Source organism: Agelaius phoeniceus, chromosome 1, assembly GCF_051311805.1.
Source record: "Agelaius phoeniceus isolate bAgePho1 chromosome 1, bAgePho1.hap1, whole genome shotgun sequence".
NCBI classification, from domain to species: Eukaryota; Metazoa; Chordata; class Aves; order Passeriformes; family Icteridae; genus Agelaius; species Agelaius phoeniceus.
The window spans coordinates 87,477,139-87,499,578 of NC_135265.1; the positions used below are offsets into that span (position 1 = coordinate 87,477,139).

The following is a 22,440-nucleotide window of genomic DNA, read 5'->3' on the forward strand; positions in this document are numbered from 1 at the left end:
AAAATAGTGGTCTGAAATAATTACATTCAAACAATGTTTCTCTGAAAGTAAGTAATCTAAGGAGCCAGTATTTGAGGTGTTCTTCCCAATACCACTAGCTGTTTTATTTTCTTGCCTGATTGAGTATTACGTTTCTTTTTTCACAAAAGCATCTTTATTTAATTTCCTTCATCTGTGAAACTGGCATCACAGCAGGTTCTTAAATTCTAACCGGGTTGGTAATTTAGAAATATATTATAAATTCAAATCAATTATAAAAACCTCTAACCTTATGCACACTAGGATGGTAACCCTATTGTCTACTAGAGTACACCCCTTCATCACAAAAAGAAGAAAAAACTGCTGTTTTTAACTTTTTGAAATTGAATAAGATGTTCAGAATTTGAAGTGAGATGGTACATACTTAAATGAAAACATTTGGAACATTTTGTTAGTATCAAAAAGGAATTTTGGTTTCTTCTTTTTCTGCACTTCTGCACTTCCAAACTGGAAAGGATGCACTTTAATTCAGTGTAGCGAGGATGGTATTTTTGAGGGCCATAGATAGGAGAGGAATACATTGTGAAGTTTAAGAGAGAGATAAGTTTGTTACATTTTGGTTAGTGGATGAAATAAGGACTCTGATGAGATAAAGGACTGTTAAGAACATTATCTTCCCCAGGCCTTCTCTCCCTGAATCAGGCTTTTTTCTCAGTGCAGAAGAGATGCTCTCTCTCCATAGTTAAGTTTATGTTCCATAGTATACACATAATTTTTAAATGGGGGTGAGAGAAGTAGGAGAAATGCCACGTGTTTTCTAAAATAATTGTAGATGTTACTGTAGCTGTGCACCAAAGGGCTGGGATATTCATCGGTGTTTCATCAGATTATCTAGCACAAATCCTGAAGTATTTTAAACATTGTTGTGAGTCTCTGATTTAAGTGTAGCCTGATGTTAACAAATAGATAGAAATCACTGTAAAATTTAACTTTTGATCTTCCCAAAAGTTAGACATTTACCTCTGTATTTTGGTGTGTTTTTCTTTTTCTTCCTCCCCATGCATCCAAACCAGATTTTTTATGTTGCCTTGTAGAGGTGTGGAGAATTGGTTTTGTAGTCAGCACATGCAACAGTTTTGAAGCTTGGCTGCAGGCAGAATTTAGGGTAGAAAATGTATAGTGACTGCTTAGTACATTGAAAGAACAGATTTGAAGAACAGAATTGAGAGTTGGAGATAGCATTGAGCCTTGAACTCCACCCTTCAAAAGACCATTATTTTAAGGTCAGTTCTGAATATGGAACTTGAAGAATGTGTCAAAAGTAGCAATAAAATGTGAAGTAGCGTGGAGAACCAAGATTGACATCTGACTGGTCCTACAGGTTAAGTACATGCTTATTGGGCTCTATTTCCTCAAATGTTAGGTTGTCATGACTTTCCATTCTTAATTATGTATTTCTTCCTTTGTTTTTATCAGTCACTATCAAAGGTTCATTTTACTCCAGCCCAAATACTTCATTGGACAGAAAAGGAGGTAGAGGGACGCAATTGTTTTTACCACAGTTATTTATGCCTATAAACAGTTCTCAGATTTTATGTGGAACACTGAGCTCCTTATAACTGTTTCAAAGACAAGCCTCAGAACTGTCATGTTCTCAATAAATGTGAGCCCTTTGATCCTGAAGAAGGTAGAAGGCAGGAGACAGCAGATGGTGTAACTCCCCCGAGTGTTACACTTGGCAATGTTTCAAACACACAAAGATTTGATGTAATTTATTTCTAGGTTGCTACTAGCTACCAGAGTAGGAGGAACGATTCTGCAAAGGCAGTAGATATGAAATCAATAATTTTCTGCATCACATCTCTATTTGCTAGTTGTAATGACCCATCACTTTGTTTCTTCTTTTGTGCACTATCATTTATTTTGCATTCTCCTCAACCCATGGGCACCAAACCAGAGACCACTGAGAACATTGCATTCATAGAGAACTCCTTTTTCTCTGCATCCCTTCACCTTGTCTCTGCTGTCCTACACATCCAGACTCAACAGTGAAAGCTGGAGCTCTTCATTGCCCAAGATTTGAGAGTATAAAGTCGAAGCGAAGTTTACATTCTTGACATGTTCTAGAAACAAAATTTCTCATACTAAGTTACCTCTTTTCTGGTGGAGATAATTGACAGCCTTCAGCTGCATTGAACCATTGGCAAAAGTTGGTAGCTGTAGCTCAAAAGGCCAGCATATTTGATAGATAAATTTGGTGAGCTGTGCCATTATCATCTTTTATTTTGGAGTATTTGTTGTCCAGAGGAACTCAGGGTTTTTGTTAAACTGATACTCAGCACATAGCTCCAGACATATCTGTTTAGTCATAACTCATCTATGATTCCATTATAACCAGTGAGAGAGATGCTGGATGAGTGCCAGTAGATCGTGGTTTCCTCTTTCCTCATTTTCTGTCTTCCACTGACACAACTTCTGTTGTGACAAATTTTTATTGCTGCTGGGTTTTTTTAATGGTGGTACATTAAACAGTCATTAGTCTTACATGATCTAAATCTTGGAGCTGTACCACTGTAATTAGTATTTTATACACTGATTATTTAAACAAAACAATTTAGTATGTCATCTTGAAAGCCAGACATTTCTTGTGTTTGCTGTCACAGGTCATGTAGTGAATAGAGTGCCATTTCCAGTAGAGAAATGTGTCATAGGATGATATTAGATGCAGCTTATGTAGAGACCATTAAATTCTGTGTGTGTGTGTGTACACCTGTTATTTGTTTTCTTGGTGATAACACAACTACTACACTTAGCTTATCTGAAAATGTAGGAATGGAAGGTCCCTATTTATAATGCTATTATGTGTGGAAGTAATCAAGCATTATTGCTCTAGCACTGTTATCTCGCAGATGTTTTATACTCATGCTGAGAGGTTGGGGAATAAAGCAGTTATGCAGGTGCAAACCCAAAGCAGAAAGTACAGTCACTGCACATAGGTTTGGTTTTGAGAACCTGCCTGAACTTTTTCAGACAGCACATTCTTCTTAAGAACCAGTAATTCCTGATTTTCTGGATTTCTTGTGTGATAGTGCTGTCTTAGAACACAGCAGCAAGAAATTAAAAATGGCTAGGCTATCCTCCAGACAGTAGTGTTTAAAACAGTACTCCTTTGGTTTCCTAGCTGGCTTCTCACTTGTAATTTATATGGATTGTTAATGCATTCCCTTACTGTAGTGCCTGTAAAGGGAAGTCATCCTAATTTCGTTGAAAATGTAATCTGCAGCTGTTTTGTACCCATGTTTTCAGCATTTCTAGAAAAGAGCACCTTGAAACTTTTTTATCTTCTGGCTGATTAGTGTCCTCTGCTTCATGCAAAGAGAAGAATCCAGTTTTCTGTAACACCAGGGTCTTCCTTTTTTTTCCCTAACCCACACATCAGTAGAGTTATTGTGCTTTGTGCTTTGAGTCCCAGAAGGATGCTGCTTTATTATTTGGCTAATCAGTGTTATTAATATTGGATCATGCAACTGCTTTTAAGCCAGTTGAAAATGGTTGTGTTGATCCATATGTAAAACACAAAATGGGAATTAGCATAACTTTTTTCAACTCTAACAGTTCAAGATAGAGAAGATTCCTGTCACTGATGACTAGGAGCATCTCACTTATTCCAGTAGTGTCCTCTGCGCTCTCTGTGTGCATATACAAGTCATCAACTATCATAGTCCCAAATCCTTGAAGCCATGCTCAATAGCAGCTGCTGTAGTCAGTGGAAAATTAATGTTCTTTTGCAGCAAGATCAGAAAAATTTACGTGCTCAATGACAGCTGTAGGTTTCAACCTTGTGTTTCTGTTAAATAGTAAACAATAATTCTTAGGCTTCTGAGGTTAAATCCTGTATGTGGGCTGTAGAATAATCTTGGTCACTTGAACTTCAGGTTGGGATTTACCTGACAGTATTCATTGTCTTCTGGAGTCTGAATAGCTAACATCCAGTTAGGTATATAACTAAAATACAAGAGAGTTTACAGAAGGTACTCTTAAATATGCCAAGAGTAATAAAGACTGATGTTCATAATGTAGATTTTACAATCTTGCGTTATAAAATGGTGAGTACGAACTCCAGATTTGCATGTGATTGATAAAGGTTACTATTTAAGAATATATGTTTTTAATTTAAGAAGTCATAAATGTATTATGAGATTTAAGACTTAGAACATATTTATTTTCTGCATGTGAGCCAGTGTCCAAATTTCAGTAGGAGGAGATTGCCGGAAAGTACTGAATTTCATTAGAGCTCCAGTGAAAACAAAGCTACTGGTGGAAAACACACATGCACAGACAAATTGTTATGAGGGTCAGCAGGCAGACTCTTAGTGCTGCAGTGGGAAGGAGGAATACTGTGTAATTCTGAGAGTGCTGTGAGGTCCAGAGTCTCACTGAAATAATTTCCTCAGGAGACACATTCTTCATGTCCCTCAAAATGTTTAATGGCAGGCAAGCTTTCTCTTCTGCTTCTGCATACAGATGTGGTTTTTAAAGCATGTTGCTCACTTCTTCATGGCACATATGTGATTAACAATGCTTTTTCTTCCAACATTGCAGTACCTAGCATGCTTTTATGTAATGTCAGACAGCTTTTGCCATGTTGCACAATGAACTTTCTCCTCCAAACTTCAGTTAATTTGGAAACATAATGAAATATGTCCTACGCATTTGCAGCTTTCCACCTAGACATGAATTACTGTGGGGAGAGTTTTTTTACTGTTTTTATTTGATCCTGTGGTCTTGACTCTTCTTGATAACGTAACTATGAGCAAGTCACTTTCCCTGAACAATGGCAAAAAGATGATTTTGGTTTTGGTTTTTTTTAGCTGTGGAAGTGGGGGACAGATATGTCTGTTCTGCTCCATCAGCAGTTACTTGCCCTTTCAGCTGGGGCTCCTCTTGCTATGCTATTGCACCATCAAAAACCAGCTAGAGATGGCTGAGGGTCACTGAGGGACTCATTTGGGCTGTTGAGCCCTTCAGCCTGTGGTGCCTGGCTAGCCTGGGTTTGAGGGGTGTCAGTAGAGAAACTTCCTTTTACTTTATAAGGCAAGCCTTTAAAAAAAAAATAAAAATTGGAAATGCATAGTGACTTGTATGGTTATTCTTTAAGATGGTATCTTGTGTGTGAATCTTTACATTTTATTGTAAGTCATGGCCAAATAGTAAATAATTTTGTTGTTTCTCACTCTCCATGGAGAAAGGTTTCCTTTTCCCATGACATTGCACTGCAGAGTAACAGAAAAGTGACACACCCGGGCCTAATACTCAATCCCTCTACCTCATGGCAGGCTGGAAACATATATCCAGATGGCATTTGTGTAGTTCTTCATAAACACACACTCCAGCCTGCCACAGATCGTGTCCAGCACACCAGAAATCTCAAACAGGTCTTGACAGGAGGATTTTGCTGTGCCAGCCAGTCAGTCCAGCTCTTGCCTGAACATCAGCTGCAGGTTCAGACCTGCTGGTTTTGTTTCTCTTGTCATCAGATGCTGGGTGTACTATATTTTTATTTTTCTTTCAGACTTCACATTTACAAGAGATCTGGAAACATGAGTCCATGGAGAGACCAGCCTTAAAGGTTTTAAGAGCAAGTAGGGATAGACAATTAATAAAAAAGTTCTTAAATTGCTATACTAGCCATGTATACTGGATTTGTATTCAATTCAGTTTGCCACCATGGTAAGCCCTTTTCTGCAGCAAGAGTCTTTCCATTGCTACTTCATTTCTTGTTTTCTGAGGGAATTTGAAGCAACTCACCAGTGAAATGAGACAGATATCATTACTTTGCACATTAATTTGGACAGCAAATCTGCTAAAGCCCTGCTTTTCTAAGACATTGTCAGAAAAACCAACTTTTTAAAAGAGAGGTTGTACAAGTTCTTATTTTAGGCTGTGCAACTGGAAGTAGAGCCTGAGATTTTCTCCAGAACCCTTGGTGCAAATTTAAAGCAGTATCAAGTTTGTGAGAGCAGATTTAGTGTGAATCATAGAGAAGATTGAAGTGTCTGTCATGCAAGAAACCCAGGGTAATGAACTTGGTGAAAATATACCTAAGTGACTTGCATTTTGACATGCAAGAAGCACATGGCAAAAAAGGGAATTTAAGTGATTTGTGATAACTGCTTTGTATAATTCTGTTTCTTTTGACACTGTGTAAAGATGAAGACTGAAGGAATTTCTTGAATCATTTGCTTTTTCCCCCCAGTAACAAGTTTACTGAATTACTCATGATTTTGTTTGCAAATATCTTAGTAGTAAATTACTGTAACAACATTTAACTTATTATGTTTTCCTCATGATCTTCCAAGGTCATTTCATCCACAACTGGATAGGAATACAGACATACAGAATGGAAACCCCCACAGATACTCCTAGAGTTCTATATAAACCAGGATAATGATTTTAAAGATCATTTTAGTGAACTATAGGTGGCTTGAAAGAAAGAAAGGTGCTTTAAAAAGCTAAGATCCTTTAGATTGAAATGATGTTGCAGCACTGAGCCTGACGAGTTCAAGAAGTGTTTGGTCAGTGCTCTCAGGAACCATGGTGTGACTCTAGGGGATAGTCCTGGGCAGGAGTTGGACTCAGTGATCCCTGTAGATCCCTCCCAATTCACCAAATTCTGTAATTCTGTGATTGGTAACCTGTGATACATGCTTTATCAGTAGATCACAGAAAGATGTGCATATTTTTAGTCAGGTTATTGCAATCTGTAGGCTTTTGGGAGCAATATAGTTCATAATGGGAAAGGAGAATTGCAGAAAACACTGTGAATATCTTTCCTTGTTCTTTTAATGTTGTTTACTTGTTCTGTGTTTTGCTCTCTCTCTAGACCATTTTTTTCCTCTGATTTCTCATAATTTCTTCCCTGACAACTTCTTTCTCCACCTTTTTTATTATAAAATAAAACCAGCTATTTGAGCAATTTGGAATTGGGTAAAAAAATGTAAAAAACATGTGGGTGTGCCAAATTTGCTGCCTGAAATTGGTTGATTGATAAGGGACTTTTTCATTGTGAATTTTTCTTGGAATTGTTCTGTGCTCTCTATTGGTATCACTTTTCTAAGGCAGTTTCTTCTAGTCATAATATTTTAATACTAAAGCTTGAGGGTAAGCACTTTCTTTAAAAGCACTTTTTTCTACAATTTTTTAAATTATAGAACTTGTATCTATGTCCATTTTTGGAAAATTTACATTATGAATCTTGTTGGTCGTGGAAGAAGTGCAATTTTTGGCTTGTTTCATGCATAGTAGAGTTTTCACTGGAGATACTCCTGCAGGGTGTTTGAGGGGCAAGTAAATCAAAATATCTATTGCTGCTGTGTAGTTCTCCTTTCCAGCTTTGCTTTTCTTATGCTCCCATCCCCATTGCTAAACACAGCATCTGAAATACCTACTTCACACAAAATGAGAGAAAAACACAGAACTCACCATGCAGCATGTCAACAATTTGTCTTACAGAATTGCTCTAATTAGTCATGTAAACTATAGTTTCAATTATTGATTGACACTGAGCATATTCAACTGCCATTAAGCAAATCAGGCCTTGGAATGCTTATGTTTGAGCTTTAACTTAATGCTCCTCTTGAGAATCCAGGTATCTAAAATAGATGGTTCAACCTACTTAATGAAGCTGTGAGAATGAGTTGACAAGTGTAATATGAAACTGTCTAGCTGATAAAATTGATTAGAATGTTGGAAACAATTACATATTGGATGGCCCATAGCATTTCTTGACTTCTATGAGAACTATCCATTAAAAATCTTTAAAAATCATGTGCTGTTAGACTATTTTGAAATTTAAGGTGGCTTTCACAGCTCTTGTTTGGGTTGGATAGGAATAATTTGTGAACTTAGAAAAGATGGACAGGAATTACTAAAAAAAAAAAAAAGTAGTTGGAAGAACTTCTTCAAAATGTCCAAGACCAGTTTTGCACAGATAGACCCTACACTGATGGATTATTTAAATGAACAAGGTCACCAGTGTGGACTCACCTGTAGCAGAAATTTGGGGTCCTCTATCTTCACTGCCTTTATTTATTTCACCCTAAATAAAGCTAATTTATTAGCTTGACCCAGTCTCAGGTCACTTTCTCATTTTCTTTCTTGCCCACAGGTTAACACTGAGTGGTTCTACACTGCAACAGCTATATCTGTTACCCTGCTTTAAGTTCTATGTTGCTTGGATTAGAATGCTCCTAGTGCTTAGCCTTGCTACAATAAAACCAGGTTTTATGCTTCTACATTACCTAGATCTGTCTTTGATAAAGATCTGAGAGAGTTGTGACCTGGCTAGCAATAGATAAATCCCTACCTAGTGATCTGCAGTGTTAACCTTCATTTTCAGATTCACTTTCATCTTCAAAATAAGTACATGTAGTCTTAGCTTTACAGCAGTTTCATACTTTAAGATGTCCATTTGTGTCTGCTAAATTATGAACTACACAGTCCATGTTTTTGCAGTTCAATACTTAGAGCTTTAGGTTGAGAGTTGCACATGTGAAATCTGAAGTTGGAACTGAGGCTGTTGTAATGACCTGCAGGCAAAGGATGCATAAACTGAGGAATGTGCATCTGACACATCCAGATTTTTACAGTTCATCTGTTAGGTACAGTAAATATTTGAGCCTGAAGACTTTGCACAACTGTTCTTAAATGCATTGTTAAAACATGCTTTTCTAATAGACCATCAAAATTCTTCACTCATTTTTAATTCTTCTAAAATTAAACACTGATACCCTTTTAATTTGGATTTCATGTAGATCTTCCATGTATAGGTGAAACTTCAAGAAGCTATCTATAAGCCTCCAGCCATTTACTTTTTTTTTTTCTTATTTTCAAAACTGTTCTGCTTTATTCCTTGTGTGCCTGTGCAGAGTAGCAACTTGAGTATTTGAGGAAAATTACTCAGAATTGTTCTGAAGTACTTGATTGCGTATCATCAGAAGTTCTCCAAAGCTTCATTTTGTCAGCCAGTGTTTGAAACTTAAGAATTCAGTATAATTTAAGCATCTCTTGGAAGTGTGTAGCTTTGAGTTTATTATAATGGCTAAATAAATGCTGTATCAGATAATAAAACACAAGTAGACTAAGTGTAACCTCCAGCAGGCATCCTTCATTTCAGCTGCTGCTCATATCAGCCATCCTGGAATGCTTTAAATTAAATCATAGTCTCATAGAGATTGACTAATTAAATCAATGTCTTAATATAGTAATATATTTTATAAATTAATATTCATCATCCTGGACCTTTTATGATTGAGGGGAGATAAATGCAAACTAAGCCAGCCTAGTAATATCCCTGCTAATTAAGTATACTCATAGAATCATCAAGATTGGAAGAGACCTTCAAGACAATCCAGCCCAACTGTCCACCCAGCTCTACCACTCTAACCCCTAAACCACATCACCCACTACCAGATCCAAGTGCCTGTTGAACACCTCCAGGCATGGTGACTCCACCACCTCCCTGAATGCTTGCAAGTCCTGTTTTGTTTTCTTCTACTTTTCCAAACATTGGGCACCTTTTTGGCAACACAATCTTCAACAGAAAGGCTAAAGACAAGTTTATAATAAAATAGTCCTAAAAATTAGCTTTGAGTAATTTATGTTTTTTCTCAAATTACAAAATGAGGAAATCCTTTTTTCTGAGGGGACATGCATTTTAATATACTAATGAAAATGAACTTGAATTTAATGAAATTACTAGCCTTTTGAAAAAAAACTATCTTACTTTTATTATGCTCATCAGAGATTATTAAAAACATTAGTAACTTCTTTGAAGATGTCTGCCAGAGAGTTTTCCAGCCTGGGCTAAAGAAAGCTTCTGCAGTTGCAATCATGTACAGTTGTTCTCTATGCTGGCCACGTGCTGCTTGGCCACTTCCTCTCTGTGATGTGCGAACTTCTTCCATGGGTAGTTGTCCGTGGCTCCCATGTATCTAAATAAAGGGGAGATGGGAGCCAATGGGTTTGAATGCAAAACTTGGATAAGTTCATAGGGAACTTGGCTCCAGAAGCTGTGAAGATTAGGGGTTCCAGGACTAGACATTACAGTAAAGAATGGAATAGGAGATTAGCTGGCTGAGAAGGGAATGACCAGCCAGAAGGGTGTAATACCATGTAGGACTGAAATCAACTGGAATTCATTTGGACTAAGAATGGAAGCAAAAACTGATGTGAGGTAATAGATCTGATAAAGATATTATATAGGTGGAGAATAGGGACAGGCCAAGTATAGGACTGGGAAGAAACAGGTGTAACTGGAACCAGAACTATAGAGAGACTGATAAATGGAGACCAGGATTGGAGAGGGAGAAATTTAGATCAGAATCAGAAAAGCTAGAAATGGGAAGAGGTAGTCAAAAACCAGTTGTGAGTGTTTGTATTGTGTCTGAGTAGAGCTGTGATAGGAGTCTGAGAGGCATTGAATATCCTTTCTGGACAAAGGTTGGTTCTAGGAGCAATGTTCCAGGAATGGAGATGGAGGCCAGGAGTCAAGGCTGCATTGAATGAGATTTGAGATACTGTTTAGGCTGGAAGAAACTGGACAAAAATTGCATTTCGAGAAACAGGAAGAATAATTTGAGGCCACTGAGAAGACTGCATTTGTGATAGTCACACTTCAAATGGGAAGTGTCCTGATAAAATGTTTAGTTTCTTTCTGCTACTGTTCCAGACAGGAATTTGTGGTTTGAAAGTCTGCAGTTTATTCCAGTCTGTACCACAGCATAACAGTTGATGGTAGGCAAAGTCACATAATCAAGCTTTCCTCAGATGGCCACTAATTTAGTTAGTGGATTTCAAACTTCTGAGCTGATTGCTTCCTATTGCTTCACTTGCAGACAAGCTGAGGAGTTTCTAATACTTTAACTTAGAAAATTTCTTTGAAGTGTTAATTTCTTGGAAATTTTAAGTACTAAAAAAAATGAGATACCTGGAATTAGAGTATGCATTTCATTTTCATCTGTCAGCTCAAAGAAGGTTTCTGAAGAATAAATTGTGTTTTGTAATGGTGAAGCTTGCCATTAGAAAACCTGAGAATATTAGTAAATCTATGCACAGAATAATGTGTACGTAATGCATGGGGCAGTGCATAGAACAAAACAAAATAAAGCAGTCACCACATAGTTGCTCATTTCTTCAGTGCTATTTACTTAGTTCAAAACTTGGCAAGACCAAATGCAAAACAGTTAGATATTAACATATTTAAAAAGTTGAAGCATGCTTCCAGAAAAATCTTTTCTAGGAAGTAGGCCATGTGCAATGGAAGGTTAGTCAAGTCCATCCTTTCCTAAACTTGTCATAACTGTCCTTAGTTCTACCTCATGTGTGAAGCTTATGGATATCAGTTCAATCTCCTAAAGTTATTTCAGGGTTTCATTTATCCTAAACACTGGTAAATAGGTTGAGCTTTTAATTGTACTGCTGACAAATGTGAGCCATGCCAAATTTTCAAAGGCAGTGCAAAATTTGACCCTGCTCATCTATTTTCCAAGGTGATAGTGAGGCTTACCTGAGTCCTCTGAATCTAGTCGTCAGTCTTCTTGCAGAAAAATACCCAAACTGGGTAAGGTAGAGTCTATAAATAATGTGATTCTGAACTTCAGAATCTAGATATCAGGCTATCACATGACATTTGCTTTCATCTGAACCTTTGAAGCATTCTAGTAGTTTCTGCACTGTTGGACACAGTACAGGAAAAGCCTTTACTCTGTGATGCAGCTCTGACATCTGCACCTGAAACTGAAGGTTGGAATGGACCTAGAAAGTCAGAGATCTCAGTTTTAAATACTGTGTTCATACAGGCCATGCATGCTGGTGTACACACATGCCCTCAACACCTTAAAAGCCTTTTAAATGTCTGGGTTTTGTTTTTCTGTATTGAAGTATTTATTTCCACCTTACCTTTCTCTAGCTAACGAGGGTGTAGATTAAATACTTCTCTTTCCTGCAAACCTTTTATTTTTGCTTTGCTATACATGTTCTACCACATGGTATTTTGGTGCATTCCATAGCATCAGTGATCAGATGAAGGTTCAAAGTCATATCAATGATATAAAGGAAAAGCATATCCATGAAGTTTTTTATCTGTAGCACCTTCCTATTGCAAAATATCTTTATAAAGATCTATTTTATTTGGAAAGGAATATATTCTCTGCAGTGCACAGCTTGTTTAACCTGCCCACATTTTTATTATTTATGATGTCTGTAATGTCTAAACAAAAATTATTAGGCTTTTTTGCCTGGTACTTTTTGATAGAGAATCACTATTAATCTGGATTCCAAATCCATATGTTATTAGCATTGCTTTCACAAAATATCCATATACACTGTCAAATAATGGAAATTGTAATAACTGGTGGGACTCTAATGAGCAAAATAAGTTCTAATTACCTCATAAACCTGCTTTTATGACTGGAAGTAAAAACAAATATTGCCTGAAAGTAGTGTTAGCTTAAGCCACTGGAGAAATTGAAGAGACCTTAATTCCAAACATCAGGTTGCTCAAATATACCAAAAGTAAGGTTCTCCATAGGTAGTAAGAAATGCAAATTAAGCTCAGTGTAACAAAATAAAGCATCATACTTCTGCCTGTCCCTGACTCTCTGAAGTAAATGTCTCAAATCTTGCCTTATTTATACAGGGGTAATTTGAAATTTATGTTAAAATCATCATAGTGACAATCAAATTGAAATTCTCCATGAGGATTTCCACAGTTAAAAGTGTCAAAAACAGGATTAAATTGTTACTTGGTTGTATAATGTCCAGCATTTCTAATGGAGCCACGATACTAGAAATAACACCTAGATATCCCAGTTCCCACTTCTCTGCTTTCATTGTCATACTCTCAACATCCACACTGAGGAAAAAGGTGGTAGGTACATGTGCATGCTATTATGATAAAACAGTAAAGGCTGTACATACAGTGAGTGTTGTTGGTAATGAGTACTTAATACTTGTATTCCAGCAGTCCAGGACTACTTAGGTCATGCCAGGACAATAATAACAGTTGTAAAAATACACAAGCAAACCTTTCAGAAGAGACTAGTGGTTTTAAATAGAATCCAACTGTGAACAGCAGCTGCCTTGAAAAAAGCCTCTGAACTGCTGAGTCACTGTACTTGAAAATCAGGCCTCTTTTGGACTTGTTCACCAGTCATAAATACTGGACATCTCCAGTGATTTCTAGAATAGTTTCAGGAGTGTCATGGAAAATTAGGTGCTCTGGATAGGTGAATATTTTTTCTCTTTGTGGAGGAGGATTGCTGTGAACATCTAATCTGCAGTTTCAGATCTCATATATGCTTTGGATTACTGAAATTGGATTAAAATTGCATTCTGTAATTTATACTGTATGGTATTTGCTGGGTCCTCAGGATGAGGAAGAAATGAGTGAATCTGACTGCATGTTCTTAGAAGGCTAATTTATTATTTTATGATATTATATTTTATTAAAGAATACTATACTAAAACTATACTAAAGAATAGAGAAAGGATAGAGACAGAAGGCTTAACAAGAATGATAATGGCAGACTTGTGACTCTCCAGAGCCTCGACACAGCTGGATGTGATTGGTCATTAAGTTAAAACAATTCACATGAAACCAGTCAAACAATGACCAGTTGGTAAACAATGTCCAGACCACATTCCAAAGCAGCAAACACAGGAGAAGCAATCAGATAATTATTGTTTTCATTCTTCTCTGAGGCTTCTCAGCTTCCCAGGAGAAGAAATCCTGGTGAAGGGATTTTTCAGAAAATATGACAGTGAGAATTCTGCATCAATAATATAACCAACTATAAACCTTACCTTTTTTTTTTTACTCTAGTTTTGCAGTAGAGACTTCAAGCAAATTTTCTCAGAGTTTCATATTTCTGAGAAGGCTTAAGGAACAAATTTTGTCTCCCTAGAGTGCATTACGCCAGAGATGTTGGTGAGAGGAAGATGACTGTGTTATGTGGGAGACACAATTTATGAGAACATTTTCCTTAGTGAGGAAAAGGAACCTACTGTTAGTAGTATTGATCTAGCTGATAGTCACTAGGCAACAAGTCCCAGGCAGATTTATATGGAAAATGCTGGATGTCAGAAATGCAATGTTGTTATGGAAATGATTTATTATCAGCTAAAGGGAACTTTAAGGGAGTCAAGGAACTGACAGTCTAATATAAGGCACATTGCAGGTTTTGGAGTAAAGTCTAGCAAGAATATAGCTGCTGGGTCTGTTGCTAAGTGACTGTGTCTATTTGCCTAACTTCAGGCTTTAAGCTTGTGAAGTGATAATGATTTGTGGCTTTACATTCCTCATTGATAGAGAATAAACTTGGGCAGAATTCAGTTCTTTACAAGAATTAACTGCAGGAGGGATTTTATAGTTAATATATTTTATGATTTTTAGGCCTCTTGAGTGTATTGATTCTGCTTACAATTCTGCTCATCCTCTTCTGTATAGCAGTACATCTTTCACAGTGGAGGCAAGATCACCTAGCTTCCTAAAAATCCTTGTCACCCAGTGAGCAATCTCCAAGCATCCTGCTTCTGAAAATAGGGATTCTAGTTGACTGGTATTCTGTACAGCACCAAAATGGTTGTTTTAGTAAACAATGAAACCTGAAGCTGGTCTTGTCTTCTGGCATAAAATCTATTCCCTAAAATAATAGTCAGGAGTCTCTGCATCCTGGGCTAAAATGCATAGTGAGAATTCCTGAGATTGGCCTTTTACATGCTGGAAAAAGACTACGTGTCTTGCACAGAGTCTGCTCAGTGAGGCCTCTGGATGCTGCTGTAAAATCAGGTATGAAACAGTAAAGTATTTGTGGTCTTAAGGCACTAGTGTAGGGATACAGCGTCAGGATACAGACCTTCATTTCCACAGCCATGTCCTGAAGTCACTTGCACCAAAGAGAATATTTTTGGATAACTGTAGCAAGTTTTCACAGCACCAAGGGACTCACAATTGTAAGACTTCTTTGGCCACCTGTATCCTAAAATAAATGCTGCTTTACCCTGGGTACTATCACTAAGGGTTTACAGTTCCACTGACTGGGCATCTGTAGTATTTTCACTGTGTTTAGTATCTCATTGAAATCTGCATGTAAAATTTGATTTTGAAATAGAAATGATGCCAATAAATTGATGATCCTAATTCAGTGACACTATTTCTTTCTCCTCTGTAAAGATTCGAATTTTTTTTAGCTACCCATAATGATTCTTATAAAGAATTTAAGGTATCTCATGGTTCTCTTACTGCCACTGATAAGAAGGTCGTGTAGTTGCAAACCTTTTAAATTTGTGTTGGACCTTGTCCAATAATCTTGGTCATGTCCCATTATCTAACATTCTTTACTACATTTTTCTACTGCATTGGGTTCTACTACCAAAAGATCTTTTCATTATTCTTCCTTATTACTCCATGCTATTAACAATATAGTAACATATTTTAAATTGTGTTTAGAGCTTGTAAAGAAACAGCCTGATTCTTACCTTTTATAGACATTTGCACAGTGTTTTCATACTTGCTGGAATTATCAAGTGTTTATATTTGTTACTGTTGCTGGATCATGTAGAATTTTCCCCCACTGTTATTTAAAAGCAGTTATAGTCATGAGATCTTGGTTTTCCATGGGCTAATTATCCAGTGTGGATTACCTATGTGTTGTTACTTCCAGCCATTCTTAGGCTGCAGCAAAACATGCAGCCACACTAGGAAGCATCTGCATTTGATGTGTTGTGAATTGTGGTATTTTTTCATGAAGCACTGCTTTGTCTGCTAGTGCTTAGTTTCTTCTGCTTTCCACAGTTTCCAAGTATTTGAAATTCAAATATTCCTGTGAATTATATACATTGATCTTCTTACATTTTGGAATAACTGTTTTCATTTTATAAAAGCTGGTATTCTTCTCCATTATGTCTTGTGTTCTTAAGAGGCGACCACTGACTATATTCTAGTGCACTGATTTACGATGTTGAACTTTATTTATATAATGTTGTTTCAAATGAAAAGGGCCTCATAATCATTAAATACATCAATTGTGAGTGGTTTGACCTGTATTCCAACACAATATGAAATCCTTAGTTCCCAATTCAAAAAGTTTCTGAAAACCCAGGGTTAAATCTATAAATGTACTGAGGTAATATGTTTTTTATTATAAAAGTTAACACAAAATACTTGTCATTTATCATCTTGGTGGGCCCTGTTAGGCCTAGTTAGGGGATATTTGGTTGGTTTTTATTACTTCAGCAGTATGAGATGAAAGTAACTTCTTTGACATCAGTAAGTTTATCCCTCCAGCCTCTGTTACTGATAGTAGAATATGTGTAACAACTATCCTTAATTAAGTTTTAACAATAATCCTGTTCTCCTAGTTACATGGAGAAAAGCCTGTGGTTGTGTTAGCTGGGATTGTCTTCCTTATTTAGAATTTATATTCTTAGAATTTAAAGCAAAATAATCCCATGGCTATGCTTTTGAAGTCCATTGCTGGGAAAATGCTAGAGCTGATACCTCTGCCTCCTAAATACCCAAATCTCTGGGTTCTCTCCTGTTAAAGGCTGTTTACCTAGCTTGCAGAAGGAATACTAAGTTTGGAAAAATCACAGATGCAGTAAGTAGTAGGGATGGTAATGGCAATAAAACCTCATATTGAATTCTTCTGCATTACAGGAGTACAAACGCAAGTTAGCCAGAGTGTCCCAAGTACGGAAAGAACTCAGGTCACGCATCCAGAACCTGCCTGATCTCTCTCGACTTCCCAACGTCACGGGCAGCCATGTACACCTACCATTTGCAGGAGACATCTACAGCGATGACTGATTCCCAAACATCCCCCCATAGCCTCTGCTTTTCTGTGGAATGAGGGGTAGGCCAGACCGATCGGTACTCTTGTAGTATTATTTTTGTATATTGTTGCAGAGTGTCAGTAAAAATACTTTAATAATTTATAAAAAATGGTTTAAAAAGTTGATTTGTTTACTATTTTATTGGTGAGTGAACATAAGGGTACATTTATAAAAGTGGCATCTCTGTCTGTTACATGGAAGAATGAATAATTATCTTTTGTAAAGATTTTAGTTGGGTGCCCTATAAAAAAAAATGCTAAGATTTTTCCTATGTACCCTGTATGTAATGTAGATCAATATATAATCAAAACATAATTCTAACTTGAGACATTTCCATTGCTAGTGGGAGAGTGAAACGTGGAAATCACAGGCTTAGGTTTGCAAGAAGGCCAATTCAATTTAATGCAAAGTTAAAAGTGATCTTACTGTCCATTACATTTAAATTACCCACTCCCAAAACAATGTGGGTTTTTTTGAAGTAAATGCTAACAACCAATTTTCTATTGGAAAATATTAATCATGTTACACTGAGCAGATCTTCAAACAACTCAAAATACTACAATATTTTTGTATCATTTAGAAGTCAGCATGTAGAAAGTATAAAATTGACCAGTTAATTATGTTTTGAAATTGTAGCTTTTTACAGCTGCTTAGTTTCTAAATCGAGGGACCATTCATTTGCAATCTAATCCTGTTCTGGAACATCTGTTTCCATCTAAAAAGGTTAATCCCAGAAATGTGAAGCCATTTTACAGTTTTAATTAAATTGAAAGGTCATTCTCTAAACTGTCTCAGTTGCTAAGTGCCCATTATTAAAATTTGACAATGTACCATCCGTACATGCAACAAAATGGTGATACAGCTGTACTGTACATCCTCTTCCACTGAGAAACCCTGGAGGCCAGCATGGGCTACCACCTCCCCGCCTTCACCTGCTCCAGCAAATAAATCTTGATTGTCTTTTTTTGTCTCCTCCCACAACAGGAGGAGACTGTTCAGGCCTGTGTATAACTCAAACAGCAGAAAACTATTGCCCAGTTAAAAAACTCTGTGGCATGCCATAAATGTGGTATTTGTCTGGGAACAGCTAAATTTGTCAAGAATCCTTGTTTCCATACTATGAATCACCTTTTAAGTTCACTTAAAAACTTAAAGATACAGATAGGCATTTAGCACATTGCCAGAAAGTTACGGCTTTTCAATTCACCGGAATGAGCCATGTAATCACTGAGTAATTTTAAAAATGCCTACCTGTACCTTTGGCATTTTGATGACCTAAAAAACCTAGGCTGCAAGTGTTTTGAGTTGGATATATCATAGGACTGTTTTATGATTGCATTTTGTCCATGGTTTTGCACTTGTCAGGCATTGTTTTGTACCAGTTCAGTTCACAGTTTACAAGTTTAATACACCTCACATAAAATCAATTTTTTTTACAAAAAGCTGTTCTTCTTTTTCAAAACCCACAACAATTCAAAACAGTCCTGGAGTGAAATTGTTCAAGGTAGTTATCTGTCACTTGTTATTGGCTTCTACAGGGCGAATCACTAAAATAGTTGTAGGATGTGAATGGAGAATAACCACTCTCTTTAAAATACATACACCACTTGGAAATAGGCATCTCAATCCAGTTACTTTTTCTCATGGAAGTTGCTATGAATAAGACCTCAGTTAAGTAGGGAAAAAACCTGAAAAGATAGAAATACAAGCTGTTGACATAGAAGTCCATAGCATGCAATGTAGAATACTGATTTTCTAAAAAATTCTGACTGACAAATAGGAGTGCGCAAAATAGTTATCAGAGCTCACTACAGGTCCAAAAATTTCAGTTTTGAGTGGCAATTTTCCATTCTATAGGAAAAAAAGAGCTGTGACTATATTGAATCCAGAATATTTAGTTTCTTAAGTGTAATATGCAAAATTAAATAACACTTACTGACATCTTTTCAGTGTAGATTCTTGATAAGAAAATGTTCTGATACAATTTTAATGTTTTAAATATTTCTGTTCCAGAATGTTAAACTCATCACATAAATTTTTACACACATGTATGTGCATTGTAGTTGCAGTTAAAGCTCAGTTTTGCTAAAGAATAGCACCAAATTTGTGGTATATATTAAACCAGCTTAATCTATTAGGAATTCTAAAACAAATCATAAAACAAGAGGCATAAATAGTGAGTTCATGGTTGAATTCCATCCATAGAAAACTTAATTTATGCCCAGAGGTGATTATAAGTCTAGTGACAAGGCTTATTAGACTACACTGAAAGACCTATATTGGATACTCAGAATCATAGGGAATTAAGCTTAAACAATCTTTTGCTGCCTGAATTGAAATTAGTTGTAATAATAAAGTTGACTGTTGAATTTTCTTGATTTCTCAAATGTTTTAAAAAAAACATGACATTTACTTCACTGGATCTGTTTTTCCTATTCATAACTCCTAGTGATAACATTGCTTATCTATAGGTAATGTAGAACTGATAAAAGAGTGAGGAAAAAACCTCAAATTTTTCTTCCTGTTTATAAGTTTTAATTTTGAGAGAGTGTTATTTTCTAGATATATTTTTCCTTATTTTACTGTGAAATTGTTTACTTCAAGGAGTTTTTCATAGCTGGGGTTTTGGAAATGATCCCTCAATATTTGCTTGGAAAAGAGGGCTTGTGAAAGGCAATGTCACTCTTAGAGCAAGTGTCATATATTAATGGCTGAATGGTATGCTGAGGTTTTTTTTATTTATATGGGAAAGGCATTGGGTATCAAGTAGTTAGGAGATTTATACTGTAACTGTAATAGTATAGCAGGAGATAGCATGGTAGAGTACAGATGCAGCCCTGTAGTGTCAAAAAATACCTCCAAATTCTCAGGTTCCAAAGCTTAATGTACGTATACTTCTGACATCTCAGGAAGAAAAGAGGCTGGGTGGGGAAGGGTAGGGTGCCGAAGAGACAAAAGGGAGAACATGCCTGGGTGGAAAGGTAAAGCAAACCACATGTCAGCTTCTGTCAAAACAGAAATGTGTGAGACTGGGCAGCACAATGTTTTATCTGTAGGTGGGGTTGTACCACAGAACTGCTTTGGGGTGTTGCCATCCTGGGAAAGAAAATGTGTGGGCATACCCTGCCTACCTCTTCTAATGTGGTCTGGCTCTAGGCAATGCAGAATGCCTGCCATACAAAAGGCACAATTATAAAATATCTGAATATTTTTCGTCTAATAATAAAGTCATAATAATTAGATTATTTGCTTCACTATATTGCACTTTTATTAAGCATTCTCTGAAAAAAGCAAAGATATTCCTGCAGCACTTTGCCATATGAGAATGCTTACCTTGGAGGTCACTGGGACTGCTTGTATGTATATTCTAGTGTTTGCAGGCTCAAACTGTGTTTTTTGCAGAATGTTTTGAAAGATATCAGGAATAATACCCCACTTTTGTGGTTTTAAAAATAAATGTGAAGTCCTTAGTTACAAAAGTTGCCATTCTTAGAAATTATGTTTCATGGCTTCTTTTGGAAATTAGACCACAGCCTGCAGTAATACTAGCTTGTCTGATTCACTCTGTAATGTTTGTATTAATATATTAAAGCACCTCTGTTAATCCCTAGCAACACAACCCAAACCACATGCTTATTATGTATTTTATCCGAGTAGTCTTCTGAGTGTCAAATTGAGAGCTTTCATTATGATGAAATTACATTCCTGCTTACCTGAAGTTTAAAAAAAACCATTGTGTTAGGACTTGAACAGACTAGTTCTGCTCTCACATCTCAGTGGTAACTCAGTCTGGTCCTTTGATGATGACCTAAACACATATGTAGGAAGGATGCAGTAGCCAGGAGTGCAGATGACCATGGAGGACGTGGAAATCATACATAGGCTTGGTTGGCCCTCTGCAGAAGAGCCTTTTGAAACATAAGGAAATAGATCTGTGGGTGTGGGTTTTTTTCAGTGGGAAAATCAGTGAAAACCAGCACGTCTAAAATTTGATGGTTACATTTACAAATATTTAGGCCAGTTCTGCTCATTACATTTAATCACAGTGATTATTCCTGCAAGTAAAGAAAGCAGACCTAAACATAGTGTCTGAAGTGGAATTTTTTTTTTAATGAATGACCAATTTTGTCTCGGCTCCTATTTCAGTGTGTCATTTATCTTGATTAAGTAGTAAACCTCTTCCATCGTGTTATTTAGGAATCTAATTCTGACTTCATATTTACAATAGTTGAAGTATCCTACTAAGCATGATGTTTTTGTGGGAATTTGAAAAAGTTCAATAGCACTCATTACTTGTTTGCAACAGAAATAGACTTATTTGTTAAAAGCTAACAAGAAAAGTTTGAAATGTAAAGATGTTTCATTATTGTGCTTTTCTGACAGAACCTGTAATCCTTGTGTAATTTATGTCCTCAGAATTACACCTGTATGTACGCTCTTTCATATTTAATAAAACATTGTTGTAAAAACATCTTTGAAAATTATTGTTCCCTGCTTGCCTTCTCAGTCTCATGGTGGGAAATGGCTTTAATGTCAACTGCTCCCTATACTCAGGAAGCAGCCAAGATCTCATCTCAGTGATAATGCTGAGGAAATGTTTGATACTAATTTCGAGGTTTATTACTCCCTGTATTTTGTGTGACAGTTTTCGGTGAGAAAGCAGTGTGTTAAAGGGTCTGAGGTTCTGTCTCTAGAACTGTAAATTTAGTTGAGCTGGTTATTTTAAGACACACTTTTGTAACATTTTCAGTGTGGTACAAGTGCTGCCAGTGATACACATACCATTGCCCAGTAGAATTTGTGTGAGCTGGGAAGTAATTCCCACTCTCTATTCAAATGCCTCTTTCCAGGGCTGTATGCTCAATGGAGACCTTCTTGCTCTTGTTTTACAAAGTCTCTCTGAAATCAGAGAAGGCATTTCCTCTCTCGAGTTTCTTTCAGCTCTTCAAACACAAAGCCAGTAATGTGGCCTGGCAGTGCTTTGGAGGGGAGCTCAGCAAGTCTCTCACAGCCAACAGCCTTCAGTGTTTCATCAAGTACAGGAAGGTAATGTGTCCTGAAGGGAAGAGTGCCTGACTTGCATGTATGTGTGTAGTCTGTGCTTGCATGTAAGCCTCTAATGTGTGGGTATGTATATACTATATATATTATGTATAGAGATATGTTTATACATATGTGTGTCTATCTTTCAGCACACCAATTCTGTGAAAGTCCAGTTAACAGAAAGAACACTCCATTGAAGGCTTAGGAATAATGTAAAAGCACTGGATAATATTTCTACTTAGCATTTTTAAGCACAATTGTAAAACAAGAAAAGGCATGTACTGAATGACTTCTTTCCCTTTGTTCCCAGAATAAAGTCTAATAGCTCACAATAACAATCCCTTTTAACAACACATCTAGACATATCTGACAACTCTGGTAATTCCAAAGAAAAAAAGATGTTGTTTGGAGCATGACAAGGCTCTATCTCTGTTAACAAATAGTGTGCTGCAAAGGTAACATTCTTGGTGTTTAGAATGCTTACCACCTACAAAACATTTTTGGAAATGCATAGTTTAGACAAGC

The 22,440-nt window shown here is 36.7% G+C and overlaps 1 protein-coding gene across 1 annotated transcript in view; it reads left to right on the top strand.

Annotated features, from left to right (window-relative positions):
• RPRD1A (regulation of nuclear pre-mRNA domain containing 1A) overlaps positions 1-21,343 on the top strand; it is a 43,682-nt gene extending 22,339 nt beyond the window's left edge. Inside the window, exon 7 of the mRNA XM_054649024.2 lies at positions 16,697-21,343. Within this exon, the coding sequence (XP_054504999.1) occupies positions 16,697-16,846 (150 nt within the window). The 3' untranslated portion in view covers positions 16,847-21,343. The remainder of the gene's footprint in view (positions 1-16,696) is intronic.
• The last annotated feature ends 1,097 nt before the right edge of the window (positions 21,344-22,440 follow it).